A 14,548-nucleotide genomic window follows, 5' to 3' on the forward strand; every position below is an offset into this window, starting at 1 on the left:
GAGAAAATAAATGTTTTCAGTCTAGACTTAAACATTGAGACTGTGTCCGAATACCAAACAGAGGCAGGAAGATCTTCCACCAGCTGTGATCTTTTTAATTCTTTTTAATTCTTGGAACTGTAAGTTACCCTGCACCTTGTGAGCGAAGTGGACGTGCTGGGTTGTAGTGATCAATAAGTTCACTCAGATACTGTGGAGCCAGACCATGTAGCGCTTTATAAGTTAGTAAAAGTATTTTGTAATCAATGCGGAATTTAACTGGCAGCCAGTGTAGATATGATAGAACAGGACTAATATGATCAAACTTTCTAGTTCTAGTTAGCACTCGAGCTGCTGCATTTTGAACTAACTGGAGCTTGTGTATGGATCTACCAGAGCATCCAGTTAGAAGAGCATTACAATAATCTAACTGAGAAGTTATAAACGCATTTATCAGTTTTTCAGCATCATTAACAGATAGTATATTTCTTATTTTAGAGATATTACGCAAATGAAAGAAAGCAAAAAGCCCTACAGTATGAGTGTAATAATAAATAATAAAGTCTATTGCTAAGCCCAATCTAATAATATTACATTACTACAGGCCTGTTGCTTTAATGTCTGTGGTCATGAGGTCCTGTGAACGACTGATTTTATCACATCTAAAAATTATCACAAGACCCCTGCTGGACCATCTGGCAAACAGTTCAGTGGACAATGCACTTAACATGGGACTACACTACATCGTAGAAAATATCGATAGCAAGGATCCTGTTTGTGGACTTTTCCTCTGTGTTCGACATCATCATCCCAGAAATCCTCTGTTTAAAACTTTCTAAACTCGTAGTAAAGTAGTTCTTCTTTGCAGCCTTGATCTCTTTGGTTAGGGTGTTCCTTGCCTGGTTGTACAGTGCCTGATCACCACTTCATCTTGGATCTTGCATCCATCACATTTCAGTTTAAATTACTTTAAAAATTTTGTGCCTATGTCACTCAGTGGGGTGTCCACTAAATCTCAGTTGCTGAGAAAAATTACTCAAGTCCAATCGCCCCAACCGGCTTGTGTGCTGTCATTACTCAACATGGTCTCCTCCACTGAGATGTTAAAACCCATTCAAGGGCACCAGAATATAGGGTGGAAATTTTACCTGAAATAAGAACATTTCCCGAAACTTCAATGTGCTGAAGTAAATATTTGATTATTCACTCATAATACCTTAGAACCGGGTGGTCACTGGTACATACGTATATATACAGTGTATCACAAAAGTGAGTACACCCCTCACATTTCTGCAAATATTTTATTTTATCTTTTCATGGGACAACACTATAGAAATAAAACTTGGATATAACTTAGAGTAGTCAGTGTACAACTTGTATAGCAGTGTAGATTTACTGTCTTCTGAAAATAACTCAACACACAGCCATTAATGTCTAAATAGCTGGCAACATAAGTTAGTACACCCCACAGTGAACATGTCCAAATTGTGCCCAAAGTGTCAATATTTTGTGTGACCACCATTATTATCCAGCACTGCCTTAACCCTCCTAGGCATGGAATTTACCAGAGCTGCACAGGTTGCTACTGGAATCCTCTTCCACTCCTCCATGATGACATCACGGAGCTGGTGGATGTTAGACACCTTGAACTCCTCCACCTTCCACTTGAGGATGCGCCACAGGTGCCTAATTGGGTTTAGTCCATCACCTTTACCTTCAGCTTCCTCAGCAAGGCAGTTGTCATCTTGGAGGTTGTGTTTGGGGTCGTTATCCTGTTGGAAAACTGCCATGAGGCCCAGTTTTCGAAGGGAGGGGATCATGCTCTGTTTTAGAATGTCACAGTACATGTTGGAATTCATGTTTCCCTCAATGAACTGCAGCTCCCCAGTGCCAGCAACACTCATGCAGCCCAAGACCATGATGCTACCACCACCATGCTTGACTGTAGGCAAGATACAGTTGTCTTGGTACTTCTCACCGGGGCGCAGCCACACATGCTGGACACCATCTGAGCCAAACAAGTTTATCTTGGTCTCGTCAGACCACAGGGCATTCCAGTAATCCATGTTCTTGGACTGCTTGTCTTCAGCAAACTGTTTGCTGGCTTTCTTGTGCGTCAGCTTCCTTCTGGGATGACGACCATGCAGACCGATTTGATGCAGTGTGCGGCGTATGGTCTGAGCACTGACAGGCTGACCTCCCACGTCTTCAACCTCTGCAGCAATGCTGGCAGCACTCATGTGTCTATTTTTTAAAGCCAACCTCTGGATATGACGCCGAACACGTGGACTCAACTTCTTTGGTCGACCCTGGCGAAGCCTGTTCCGAGTGGAACCCGTCCTGAAAAAACCGCTGTATGACCTTGGCCACCATGCTGTAGCTCAGTTTCAGGGTGTTAGCAATCTTCTTATAGCCCAGGCCATCTTTGTGGAGAGCAACAATTCTATTTCTCACATCCTCAGAGAGTTTTTTGCCATGAGGTGCCATGTTGAATATCCAGTGGCCAGTATGAGAGAATTGTACCCAAAACACCAAATTTAACAGCCCTGCTCCCCATTTACACCTGGGACCTTGACACATGACACCAGGGAGGGACAACGACACATTTGGGCACAATTTGGACATGTTCACTGTGGGGTGTACTCACTTATGTTGCAGCTATTTAGACATTAATGGCTGTGTGTTGAGTTATTTTCAGAAGACAGTAAATCTACACTGCTATACAAGCTGTACACTGACTACTCTAAGTTATATCCAAGTTTCATGTCTATAGTGTTGTCCCATGAAAAGATATAATAAAATATTTGCAGAAATGTGAGGGGTGTACTCACTTTTGTGATACACTGTATATATTTAATTATTAATTGATAGAATCAATTACAAAGTGAATAATAGAATATATAAGTGATAAAATTAAATCAGCAACAACAAAGTAAGGTTTATTATTGGCTTATAATTTGACAACACATCTTTATAGAGATTAGGTTTTTTACTCAGGGGTTTATTAACTGCACATTTACAAGATTTTAGTACATACCCAAGGCTAAGGGACATATTTATTAATTATAGTAAGCAATTCTGTGATGACAGGGAGTAATTTTAAGCATGTTGGAATAGTGTCAAGTAGACAAGATGACTTAATCAACAAAGTTATTTTTATTTGGGAGGCTAGAAGAAGTCATTTAGCTGGATGACATTGCTGGGTAAGCCACTTTCAGCACTAGTGCTGCATTAAGCATATTAATGTTTGATAGAGCGATGTGGTGCATTTATGTCAAAGGCAGGAAACACCCCAGGCAGGTTGCCAGTCCATCACAGGGCAAACACACACACACACACACACACACACACACACACACACACACACACACACACACACACACACACACACTCATACCTAGTGGTACTTAAGTATCTCCAATTAACCTGAAGGTTTTTGGACTGTGGGAGAAAACCGCAGCACCCAGAGGAAACCCAGGCAGATATGGGAAGAACATGCAAACTTCACACAAAAAGGACCTGGACTGCTCCACCTGGGAATCGAAACCAGGGCCTTCTTGCTGTGAGGGGACAGTGCCACCCACCAAGCCACTGTGTTGCCTTATACTAGATTCAGTTTCTGTGATATTTCTAGTAAGTATGGAAAATGTAGTAACGAGGATTTTAGGATTATAATTATTATTGTGTATGAAAGAATAAAAAACTATAAATATTTAACTTAATAAGGCCAGGTTTATAATAAAGTTTGTCGTTTTTCCATGCTATTTAACTAAGTCTATTTCAATTTAGTATGCCAAGACTGACACTCCAGTTTTCATGCTAATCGTTTTAGAGCATGTGTGTTGTCATTATACCGTGAAGCAAGCTTTTCTTGCCAATCAATGTAATTTTAACTAAAGCACATGGGCTGCTTGTTCAAGCTGTTCAAGCTCACAAGGTGATATTAATTCTGTCAACAATCTGGTAGGTTATTGGTAGGTTAGGATATTTAGACCTGTATAGACCTGTATAGGACATCATTGCTCACTGAGTGCCGGGACATCATCGCTCACTGAGTTATTACCAGGACTATCAGAACAGAATCATGAAGCATTGCACACCGCTGGACATTTAATGCCAAGACACTTTTGTAATTTTTCTATTATATTACATACTGCATATATTACATACTGCATATATATTTATATATAGGGCCAGCTGTAGCCTAAAGGTTAAGGTACTGGCCGGTGATTAGAGTGTCACTGGTTCAAGCCCCACCACTGCCAGGTTGCTGCTGTTGGGCCCTTGAGCAAGGCCCTTAACCCTCAATTGCTCAAACTATATACTGTAACTGTAATGTAAGTCGCTTTGGATAAAGGTTTCTGCTAAATGCTGAAAATGTAAATGTAAAATGTAAATATATTTATTCCTACCAACATTGTACTTACTTAATATTTCTTATGCACCTTGAGCCTATTTAATTAATAATTTATAACTGAGTCTTTTATTTTCTTAATACTTTTTTCAACTGTACCTTGAGCTGTTGTAATACTTGACTTTCCCTCTGGGATTAATAAAGTGATCTATCTACAGGGGTTGGACAATGAAACTGAAACACCTGTCATTTTAGTGTGGGAGGTTTCATGGCTAAATTGGACCAGTCTGGTGGCCAATCTTCATTAATTGCACATTGCACCAGTAAGAGCAGAGTGTGAAGGTTCAATTAGCAGGGTAAGAGCACAGTTTTGCTCAAAATATTGCAATGCACACAACATTATGGGTGACATACCAGAGTTCAAAAGAGGACAAATTGTTGGTGCACGTCTTGCTGGCGCATCTGTGACCAAGACAGCAAGTCTTTGTGATGTATCAAGAGCCACGGTATCCAGGGTAATGTCAGCATACCACCAAGAAGGACAAACCACATCCAACAGGATTAACTGTGGACGCAAGAGGAAGCTGTCTGAAAGGGATGTTCGGGTGCTAACCCGGATTGTATCCAAAAAACATAAAACCACGGCTGCCCAAATCACGGCAGAATTAAATGTGCACCTCAACTCTCCTGTTTCCACCAGAACTGTCCGTCGGGAGCTCCACAGGGTCAATATACACGGCCGGGCTGCTATAGCCAAACCTTTGGTCACTCGTGCCAATGCCAAACGTCGGTTTCAATGGTGCAAGGAGCACAAATCTTGGGCTGTGGACAATGTGAAACATGTATTGTTCTCTGATGAGTCCACCTTTACTGTTTTCCCCACATCCGGGAGAGTTACGGTGTGGAGAAGCCCCAAAGAAGCGTACCACCCAGACTGTTGCATGCCCAGAGTGAAGCATGGGGGTGGATCAGTGATGGTTTGGGCTGCCATATCATGGCATTCCCTTGGCCCAATACTTGTGCCAGATGGGCGCGTCACTGCCAAGGACTACCGAACCATTCTGGAGGACCATGTGCATCCAATGGTTCAAACATTGTATCCTGAAGGCGGTGCCGTGTATCAGGATGACAATGCACCAATACACACAGCAAGACTGGTAAAAGATTGGTTTGATGAACATGAAAGTGAAGTTAAACATCTCCCATGGCCTGCACAGTCACCAGATCTAAATATTATTGAGCCACTTTGGGGTGTTTTGGAGAAGCGAGTCAGGAAACGTTTTCCTCCACCAGCATCACGTAGTGACCTGGCCACTATCCTGCAAGAAGAATGGCTTAAAATCCCTCTGACCACTGTGCAGGACTTGTATATGTCATTTCCAAGACGAATTGATGCTGTATTGGCCACAAAAGGAAGCCCTACACCATACTAATAAATTATTGTGGTCTAAAACCAGGTGTTTCAGTTTCATTGTCCAACCCCTATCTATCTATTTGAAAGAATTAGGCACGAAACAGGTCCACAGTGTAGTAAATCAAAGAGAATATACAACCCCAAATCAGAAAAAGTTTAGACAGTATGAAAAATGCAAATAAAATAAAAATAATGCAGTGTTCCTTACATTTACTTTGACTTTCATTTGATTGCAGACAGTTTGAACCCAAGATATTTCATGTTTTGTCTGCTGAACTTCATTTCTTTTGTTAATATACCTCCATTCCTGCATTTCAGGCCTGCAACACATTCCAAAGTTGGGACGGGGGCAATTTAGGGCTAGTAATGAGGTGAAAAAACTAAATAATGATGTGATTTCAAACAGGTGATGTCAACAGGTGATTATAATCATGGTTTGGTACAAAAGCAGCATCCAGGAAAGGCTGAGTCTTTGATGAGCAAAGATGGCCAGAGGATCTCCAGTTTGTCAAGAAATGATTGAGAAAATTATTGAAATGTTTAAAAACAATGTACATAAATAAAAAAGATTGGAAGGGATTTGCATATTTCTCCCTCTACAGTGCATAATATCATTAAACGATTCAAGGAATCAGGAGGAATTTCAGTGCGTAAAGGCCAAGGGCGCAAGCTTAAGCTGAACACCCGTGATTTCTGATCCCTCAGACGGCACTGCATTAAGAACCGCCACTCAACAATAGCTGATATAACCACATGGGCAAGGGATTACATTGGCAAACCTTTGTCAAGCACTACAATACGGAGTTACATGCACAAATGCCACTTAAAACTTTACTGTGCAAAAAATAAGCCATATGTTAATCATGTCCAGAAGCAGCGTCAAATTCTCTGGGCTCTGAGGCATCTAGGATAGACCATCACACAGTGGAAATGTGTATTGTGGATGTCAAGACATCATCTTTTCCAGGGACGTCTATGCATTTTTCAACAAGACAATGCAAAACCACATGCTGCACACATTAAAAAGGCATGGCTGCGAAAGAAGAGGGTATGGGTACAGGCCTGGCCTGCCTGCAGTCTTGACCTGTCCCCAATAGAGAATGTGTGGAGAATTTTGAAACGTAAAATGCAACAAAGAAGACCCTGTACTGTTGTACATCTTAAGACGTGTTTGCAGGAAGAATGGGACAAAACAAAACCTTAAAATCGCGTGTGGTGAACATGTGTTGCAGGCCTGAAATGCAGGAATAGATGTGTATTAATAAATGAAATGAAGTTGACCAGACAAAAGATGAAATATCTCAGGTTCATACTGTCTGAAATGAAATAAAAGTCAAAGTAAATGTAAGAAACTCTGTTTTTTTTATTATTTGCATTTTCCATGCTGTCCCAAGGGTTTTTGTATCTGTTGGTCCTGGATTTTGTAAAGTTGCTTTGACACAATGTCTATTGTAAAAAAGCGCTATATAAATAAAGTTGACTTGATATTAGGCAGATAAACTCAATATGCATATTTGCAGGACATGCAAACTGCACCTTTTTGTTATAATGAGAGGCTTTGGACCCAAAGATGCAGAGAAAGAAAATGATTTTTATTTACAAAAATAATAATATACAATATAAACAAAGGATAAAGAGAACAGAAAACAATTTGGGAAATCCCGAACGGGGGCCGCTGACGTCGCTGGCAACTGAAAAAGAGAAAGAATAACTCTAAAGCACAAATTAACCAACACGAGGAACAAACCCTGGTCGCTCACTCGTGAGCCAAACGCGTATCTCGCAACACTACGGCATGGCTTAAAGCAGAGCGGCTCCTTACGCTTATAAGGAGCGTAGTGAGAGGCGGATCCCCGGATAATTATCCGTGAGAAACGCGAAACAGCACAGAACGGGCTTTTAAGCAAGCCGAATCGGCATAGTCACCAGCACCGGATTGCTGGGAAGGAGCTGATCTGAATAAGGGGAAAAAGAGTTAAAGAGTGAGGCGTGGATTCGAACCAGGGTTGCACCGATACCAGAGCAGCGTTTTAACCGCTGAGCCAAACAGGCTGCGATGAAGCTGGGAATCAGGAAGCGCCTTAAGAAGACTGAGTTGACTGTGAAGCTAGCATTAGCCCGCTGCTAACCATGCGAGCGGGGGGGTCTAGCAAGATCAAAACAAACTGCAGCTCGAGGGCTGCACGTAATCGCACCGGCTTTCCCTAATAATGAAAACAAAGCCCTGAATTACCTCGGCCTTGCGACCTACACACCCAACCACTCTTATAGTGCCTGGGGTAACCGATCTCGCTCTATAAAAGGAAAAGGCTGGTGCAGTGCAGCAATAGCCCAAAACAGAGAACAAAGGTGTGACGCCTGCAGTCTGGCGACGCCCCCTTAAATAGGGAGCTCGCAGCTGCAGGTCGTTCGCCCTAATCAGCTGGCCTCCTATTTGAGGCCACGCTGCTCTTTGTTCTGTAACGCCTGCGATGCTGGGAACTGGTGGTATGTTCACCAGATGTCGCAGGCACCCTAATACTTTTAGCTTAGTTTCTCCAAACTTTTAGGACTTTTCTAAACAGAATACAGAATACAGCCAATTTGCTCCTAAAATCAAGTGCAAACTTCTTTAGCCCCCACAGTGCAGATGTTAACTGCTGTTTATGTACACATAGTGTAAGATATCTTTGGACACACTTACATAGAATAGATGTTAAGTGACTGAAATAAGTTACTGCTGGCCTTAACTACACATTTAAAACATATGGACTGTTCACGTGATGTTGGTAATAGAATTTAAATTGTGAAATAGTGTGCTGCTTGTAGACATTTTCTCCCTTTTTTTTCCAAGCCTGGATTATTTCTCCAGGCTTGATTACACGGCTGGCCTGGATGTGTCTACTCTAATTAAACCCAATTCACAATTAAATTAGGTTATTTGCTTGTTTGATAAACTAAGAGGCGGATAACTTTTTTTTTTTTTGTACACAAGGCCAGTTGGCCTTTGTTTTGTTTTTTTATATTTAGTAAATAATATGATCATTTAGTAAGTATATGTTGTGTTTCTTTGATTTTGTTTAGAGATATGTACAACACAACTTACATAGAATAATTTGATATGGCAGAAGAAATAAGTAATCAAAAATGCTTTATCCTGTTTTCTCATCACTGTGGTAATGTTTTAAATGACTCTGCATTATTTTACGTGGTAATGCACTACCTTTTGTTAACACATAAACCAACACAATATCTACCTGTTCATTTACTTGGTTTCAACCCTCTAAATGCAGTTAGTTTATATCTATTCTTTGCTCTGGAATGCTTTCACACACCTGTAATACATCATAAATGGTCAGTGAAGGCCTAGATAAACAAGCATGTAAAAAAACACAAATCTTTATCACAATTATCATCACAGTTAAGATGTGAAGTTAGTACATTTGTGGTAGCTGTGTAGTATTAATTTTTGAAGCCACTAGAAATATGTTCAAACTAAAGTTTTTGGGGTCATAAATAAAATTTTATTTTTATATTTTATTTTTTAATAATATGGGCGATTTCTTTTAAGTTGCAATTATCTCCCTAATAAACTCCCATATTTCTCTCTCTAAATTTCACAAACAAGCTTTACTTGCATGGAAATGATGCTTCATCCACAATTTTTCTTCACATAGAGCTGATATTACAATTGGGAAAAAATCCCTGTTTTTCCCTAAATGGTTTTAAAGAGGTATTAACAATAATGTTTCAGTATTGTATGACCTTGGTGATGTGCTTTTATATGAGCAATTCATGACTAAATTTGATTTTCCTATTCCCTTTAAATAATATAATTCCTAGATTCGGGCCATTCCTGGTGGCCTGGTCCAGCTTGTGAAGAGTTCTGTGAAACCTAGGGGTAACGTTAAATCACAGTCATCGTTGCACTTAAATGGAATAAGCATATATAGTAAAAAGTGTGATAATAGACACATTCGACATTCTTTCAATGCGAAATAACAAATACATTTTGGTCTAATTTAAAAGATCATTTGTTTAAACCAACTAAAGCTACGCATTGTTGGAAGCTTGAAGATATAATATGCTACTATAATAACGATTACAATAGATAAATACAGTAGAATATGTTTTTTATTTATAAAGTACAATTTTTAGGAATTTTTAGAAATTAAGTGTTTTCCTTTGAAAATAAAGATTAATTTCCATCCACTTAAGTTTAACACTATCATGTTAAAGAGGTAAAAAGAAAGATGGTTGAACAAAAAGCTGTTGTCGTCAAAAACAACGTAAGACCCACTTCATTACTAAGTATTTAAATGGAAACTAACTTTTCATTTATTAATGTCACTCTATCTTTCAGATAGTAAAAAAAATCCCTTCAGTTCTAACTATGCGTTTTCAACTTGATGCATGCAACAAGGTTTTAGCAGATTTGTGTTCTTAGATGGTTGTAGTAATAGAGAAAGAAAATTTTTTAAAGAGGCTGCACTTCTGTAAAATAAAATGGTAAAATTTATCCCTCGAATTTCCCCTATGGGGATCAATAAAGGAATCTTATCTTAAGAGCATCTGCCGAATTATGTAAATGTAAATGAAAAGTATGTTAGATTTTACGGCACTAGGATCATGGTAAAACAAATAATGAAAGAAATAATGTAATCTTTATAATTGCATTTAATTGCATTACATATAATTTTAATTGCATTTTAGGATTTTTTGGTTTTCATGTTTACATTTAGTTTACATTGTGTTTACATTTAGATTCTGTTTATTTTAGTATAATTAATTGTTTTCATTCTGTCTTTAAATACACTTAATTTTAAAGTTTTTGTTTAAGTATTGGCGTAGTATCCAAACTTAGTAGCAAGAGAATAATTCCTTCATTAATTACACTTAACACTTTTTATAATGTGTCTGTTTAGCTTTATTTAGTATTTCATGCAGAAATTTAAAAGCCACAGATCTTTTTGTGTGCATTGGTTTATTCAGCACTAGATTCAGCAAAGGCTTTCCAGGACAATGCTACTGTACCTAGTATATGGAGGACTGAGGTTAAAGATGAGAGTTCCAGCAGTGAAGAAAATGAGGAAGAGGGAGCAGCGTTGCATGAAGATGGAGACAAAAATGAGAAAGAAGAGGTGGGAATTGCCATATTTACATACATATACCAGTCATATTATGCCTTAAGCATTATATACAATGTAAGTCCTATACAAACAGTGTACATGGCAAGGCTATCATTATCTTTTGTCACACTATAAAAAAATAATTTAAACCTTTCCAGCTGTATTTTACACATTCCAAGGGAAAATATATAAATAAAGCTGAATTGGCTTTAAAGTAAAAAAAAGTGTATGATAATTCTCAATATGCACTGTACTGTATACAATGACTAGTAAAATGCATTACAAACAATTTTTATATAGCTCCAAATATTAGCATCCAGGTTTCATGGCATAGACATAGACACAGAAAGCGTTAAATGAAATGTCTGTCTAATATTGTCTTTCCAGAAATCTACAGTATATACATTAAATTAATTCAAATGTGTGCTTAAGAACAGTGTTAAATACGACTGCACCTAACGATTATTTTATCGATTAATCTAATGATTATTTTATTTATTTATTTTCCGATTAATCAATTAGTCTAAACTTATTTACTGCTTATTTTAAAGAAGTTATGTGTGCGCTTACATAAAATAATGAAAAACACAATTTATCCTAATGTTTCAATATTTTCTCTAATCTTCTATTAACAGGTTAATAGGTACCTTTATTGTAATGTCCAACATTAAATCTCCCATAATATTAAAGGAACAGCTTGTAAAATTCAAGTAAAGGAATATAGAATGAATTTATTTGTGTCACGCTTGGAGCCTCAGGGTGATCCTGTGCTCCAGTGTGCCACGCCCTTCTCTCCCCAGTCTCCAACCAGCCTCCCTCTCCTGATTGGTTAGCTGGGGCTAATTAGCCCCAGCTGCTACTATTTAGGAGAGGCTCAGGGAAAGGCTGGTTGGAGATTATTGAGTGTAACTCTGTCTGTTTGCTCCTGGTAACTCTGTCTGTTTGCTCCTGGTAACTCTGTCTGTTTGCTCCTGGTAACTCTGTCTGTTTGCTCCTGGTAACTCTGTCTGTTTGCTCCTGGTAACTCTGTCTGTTTGCTCCTGGTAACTCTGTCTGTTTGCTCCTGGTAACTCTGTCTGTTTGGTCATGATAACTCTGTCTGTTAGCTCCTGGTATCTCTGTCTGTTTGCTTCTGGTAACTCTGTTTTATCTTCCTCCTAGCTCCTGTCGGTCAGTTTAGTCTGTTTCGTCCGTTTAGTCTTTGTTCAGTCCTGTTTAGTCTTGTTAAGTCTGTTTAAACTGTTTAGTGTGTTTAGCAGTTGCCCCTTTGTTTGTTAGCTCAGTTTGTTAGCCTTTGTTTATTAGCTTAGTTCATGCACGTTTAGATTAGTCTGTTTAGCCACGTTAGTCTGTTTTACCCTGTTAGTCTGTTTAGCCCCGTTAGTCTGTTTAGCCCCGTCAGTCTGTTTAGTCCTGTTAGTCTGTTTAGCCCCGTCAGTCTGTTTAGTCCTGTTAGTCTGTTTAGCCCTGTTAGTCTGTTTAGCCCTGTTAGTCTGTTTAGCCCTGTTCGTCTGTTTAGTCCTGTTCAGTCCTGTTCTGTCAGTTTAACCCTGTCTTGTCTTTATTATTAATAAATATAGTTTTTTCACACATCTCCGCGTTTGTGTCCGCCCCTCCTGTCCGTCTAGCCCACAAACCGTTACAGAATAATCTCCCTAAGCAAGGACACAGCGAGATGTTCATTGTTCATGTCTTCCCGGAGTTTAACTCCATGAGGTTCCCTCAGACCTTCCCGTTAAGTAGGCCAGCTCCGTATGATGGAAGCGACTCAGGCGTCGAAGGCTTCCTTCTGCAGAGCCAGCTCTACCTGCAGAACCTTTTGGACCCCCAGCCAGCTGAAACCGATAAAATTCGGTTTATGATGTCTAGGCTGAGGGGTCCCGCTCGTGACTGGGCCAGGAAGCTGTGGTCTGACCGGGGAGTTGTGCTGAACTCGGCAAAGGTGTTTGAGGGCCTCATGCGAGATCAATTTTCTAGGACTCAGGTTCGGGTGACTCCTTTGCCAGGTCCGTCTGTTTCCGTGACTCGTAGTCAGCCCAAGTCTTTTGTTAGGAAAGTTGATGATGGTATCCTGCCAGTTTGGGTGGCTTTACGTTCTCCAGTGTTTTCGCAAGTGACTTCGGACACCTCTCCAGGGTCCTCGCAGCCGAGTGACATTTCTCCAGTGTTTTCGCAAGTGACTTCGGATGCCTCTCCAGGGTCCTCACAGCTGAGTGCTGTTTCTCCAGTGTTTTCGCAAGTGACCTCGGACGCCTCTCCAGGGTCCTCACAGCTGAGTGCTGTTTCTCCAGTGTTTTCGCAAGTGACTTCGGACGCCTCTCCAGGGTCCTCACTGTTTCAAGGAATTTCTCAAGGATTTTTGCAGCTGACTTCGGACGCCTCTCCAGGGTCCTCGCAGCTCAGTGACGTTTCTCCAGTGTTTTCGCAAGTGACTTCGGACGCCTCTCCAGGGTCCTCACAGCTGAGTGCTGTTCCTCCAGTGTTTTCGCAGCTGACTTCGGACGCCTCTCCAGGGTCCTCGCAGCTGAATGACGTTTCTCCAGTGTTCTCCCAAGTGACTTCGGACGCCTCTCCAGGGTCCTCACAGCTGAGTGATGTTTCTCTAGTGTTTTCGCAGCTGGTTTCGGACGCCTCTCCAGGGTCCTCACAGCTGAATGACATTTCTCCAGTGTTTTCCCAAGTGACTTCGGACGCCTCTCCAGGGTCCTCACAGCTGAGTGATGTTTCTCTAGTGTTTTCGCAGCTAACCCCGGACGCCTCTCCAGGGTCCTCACAGCTGAGTGACGTTTCTCTAGTGTTTTCGCAGCTGACTTCGGACGCCTCTCCAGGGTCCTCGCAGCTGAATGACGTTTCTCCAGTGTTTTCGCAGCTGACTTCGGACGCCTCTCCAGGGTCCTCGCAGCTGAATGACGTTTCTCCAGTGTTTTCTCAAGTGACTTCGGACGCTTCTCAAGGGTCCTCGCAGCTGACTCCCGAAGCCTCTTCGCCAGGCTCACCGCAGCTGACTCCCGAAGCCTCTTCGCCAGGCTCACCGCAGCTGACGCCCGAAGCCTCTTCGCCAGGCTCACCGCAGCTGACTCCCGAAGCCTCTTCGCCAGGCTCACCGCAGCTGACTCCCGAAGCCTCTTCGCCAGGCTCACCGCAGCTGACTCCCGAAGCCTCTTCGCCAGGCTCACCGCAGCTGACTCCCGAAGCCTCTTCGCCAGGCTCACCGCAGCTGACTCCCGAAGCCTCTTCGCCAGGCTCACCGCAGCTGACTCCCGAAGCCTCTTCGCCAGGCTCACCGCAGCTGACTCCCGAAGCCTCTTCGCCAGGCTCACCGCAGCTGACTCCCGAAGCCTCTTCGCCAGGCTCACCGCAGCTGACTCCCGAAGCCTCTTCGCCAGGCTCACCGCAGCTGACTCCCGAAGCCTCTTCGCCAGGCTCACCGCAGCTGACTCCCGAAGCCTCTTCGCCAGGCTCATCGCAGCTGACGCCCGAAGCCTCTTCGCCAGGCTCACCGCAGCTGACTCCCGAAGCCTCTTCGCCAGGCTCACCGCAGCTGACTCCAGAAGCCTCTTCGCCAGGCTCACCGCAGCTGACTCCCGAAGCCTCTTCGCCAGGCTCACCGCAGCTGACTCCCGAAGCCTCTTCGCCAGGCTCACCGCAGCTGACTCCCGAAGCCTCTTCGCCAGGCTCACCGCAGCTGACTCC

The 14,548-nt window shown here is 41.8% G+C and overlaps 1 protein-coding gene across 1 annotated transcript in view; it reads left to right on the forward strand.

Moving 5' to 3' along the window:
• The window catches only part of arid4b (AT-rich interaction domain 4B), a 201,335-nt gene that overhangs the window by 135,463 nt on the left and 51,324 nt on the right, over positions 1-14,548 (forward strand). Inside the window, exon 10 of the mRNA XM_062995823.1 lies at positions 10,719-10,867. Coding sequence (XP_062851893.1) covers positions 10,719-10,867 — 149 coding nt within the window. The remainder of the gene's footprint in view (positions 1-10,718; positions 10,868-14,548) is intronic.

This window comes from Trichomycterus rosablanca, chromosome 5, assembly GCF_030014385.1.
Source record: "Trichomycterus rosablanca isolate fTriRos1 chromosome 5, fTriRos1.hap1, whole genome shotgun sequence".
Classification (NCBI taxonomy): Eukaryota; Metazoa; Chordata; class Actinopteri; order Siluriformes; family Trichomycteridae; genus Trichomycterus; species Trichomycterus rosablanca.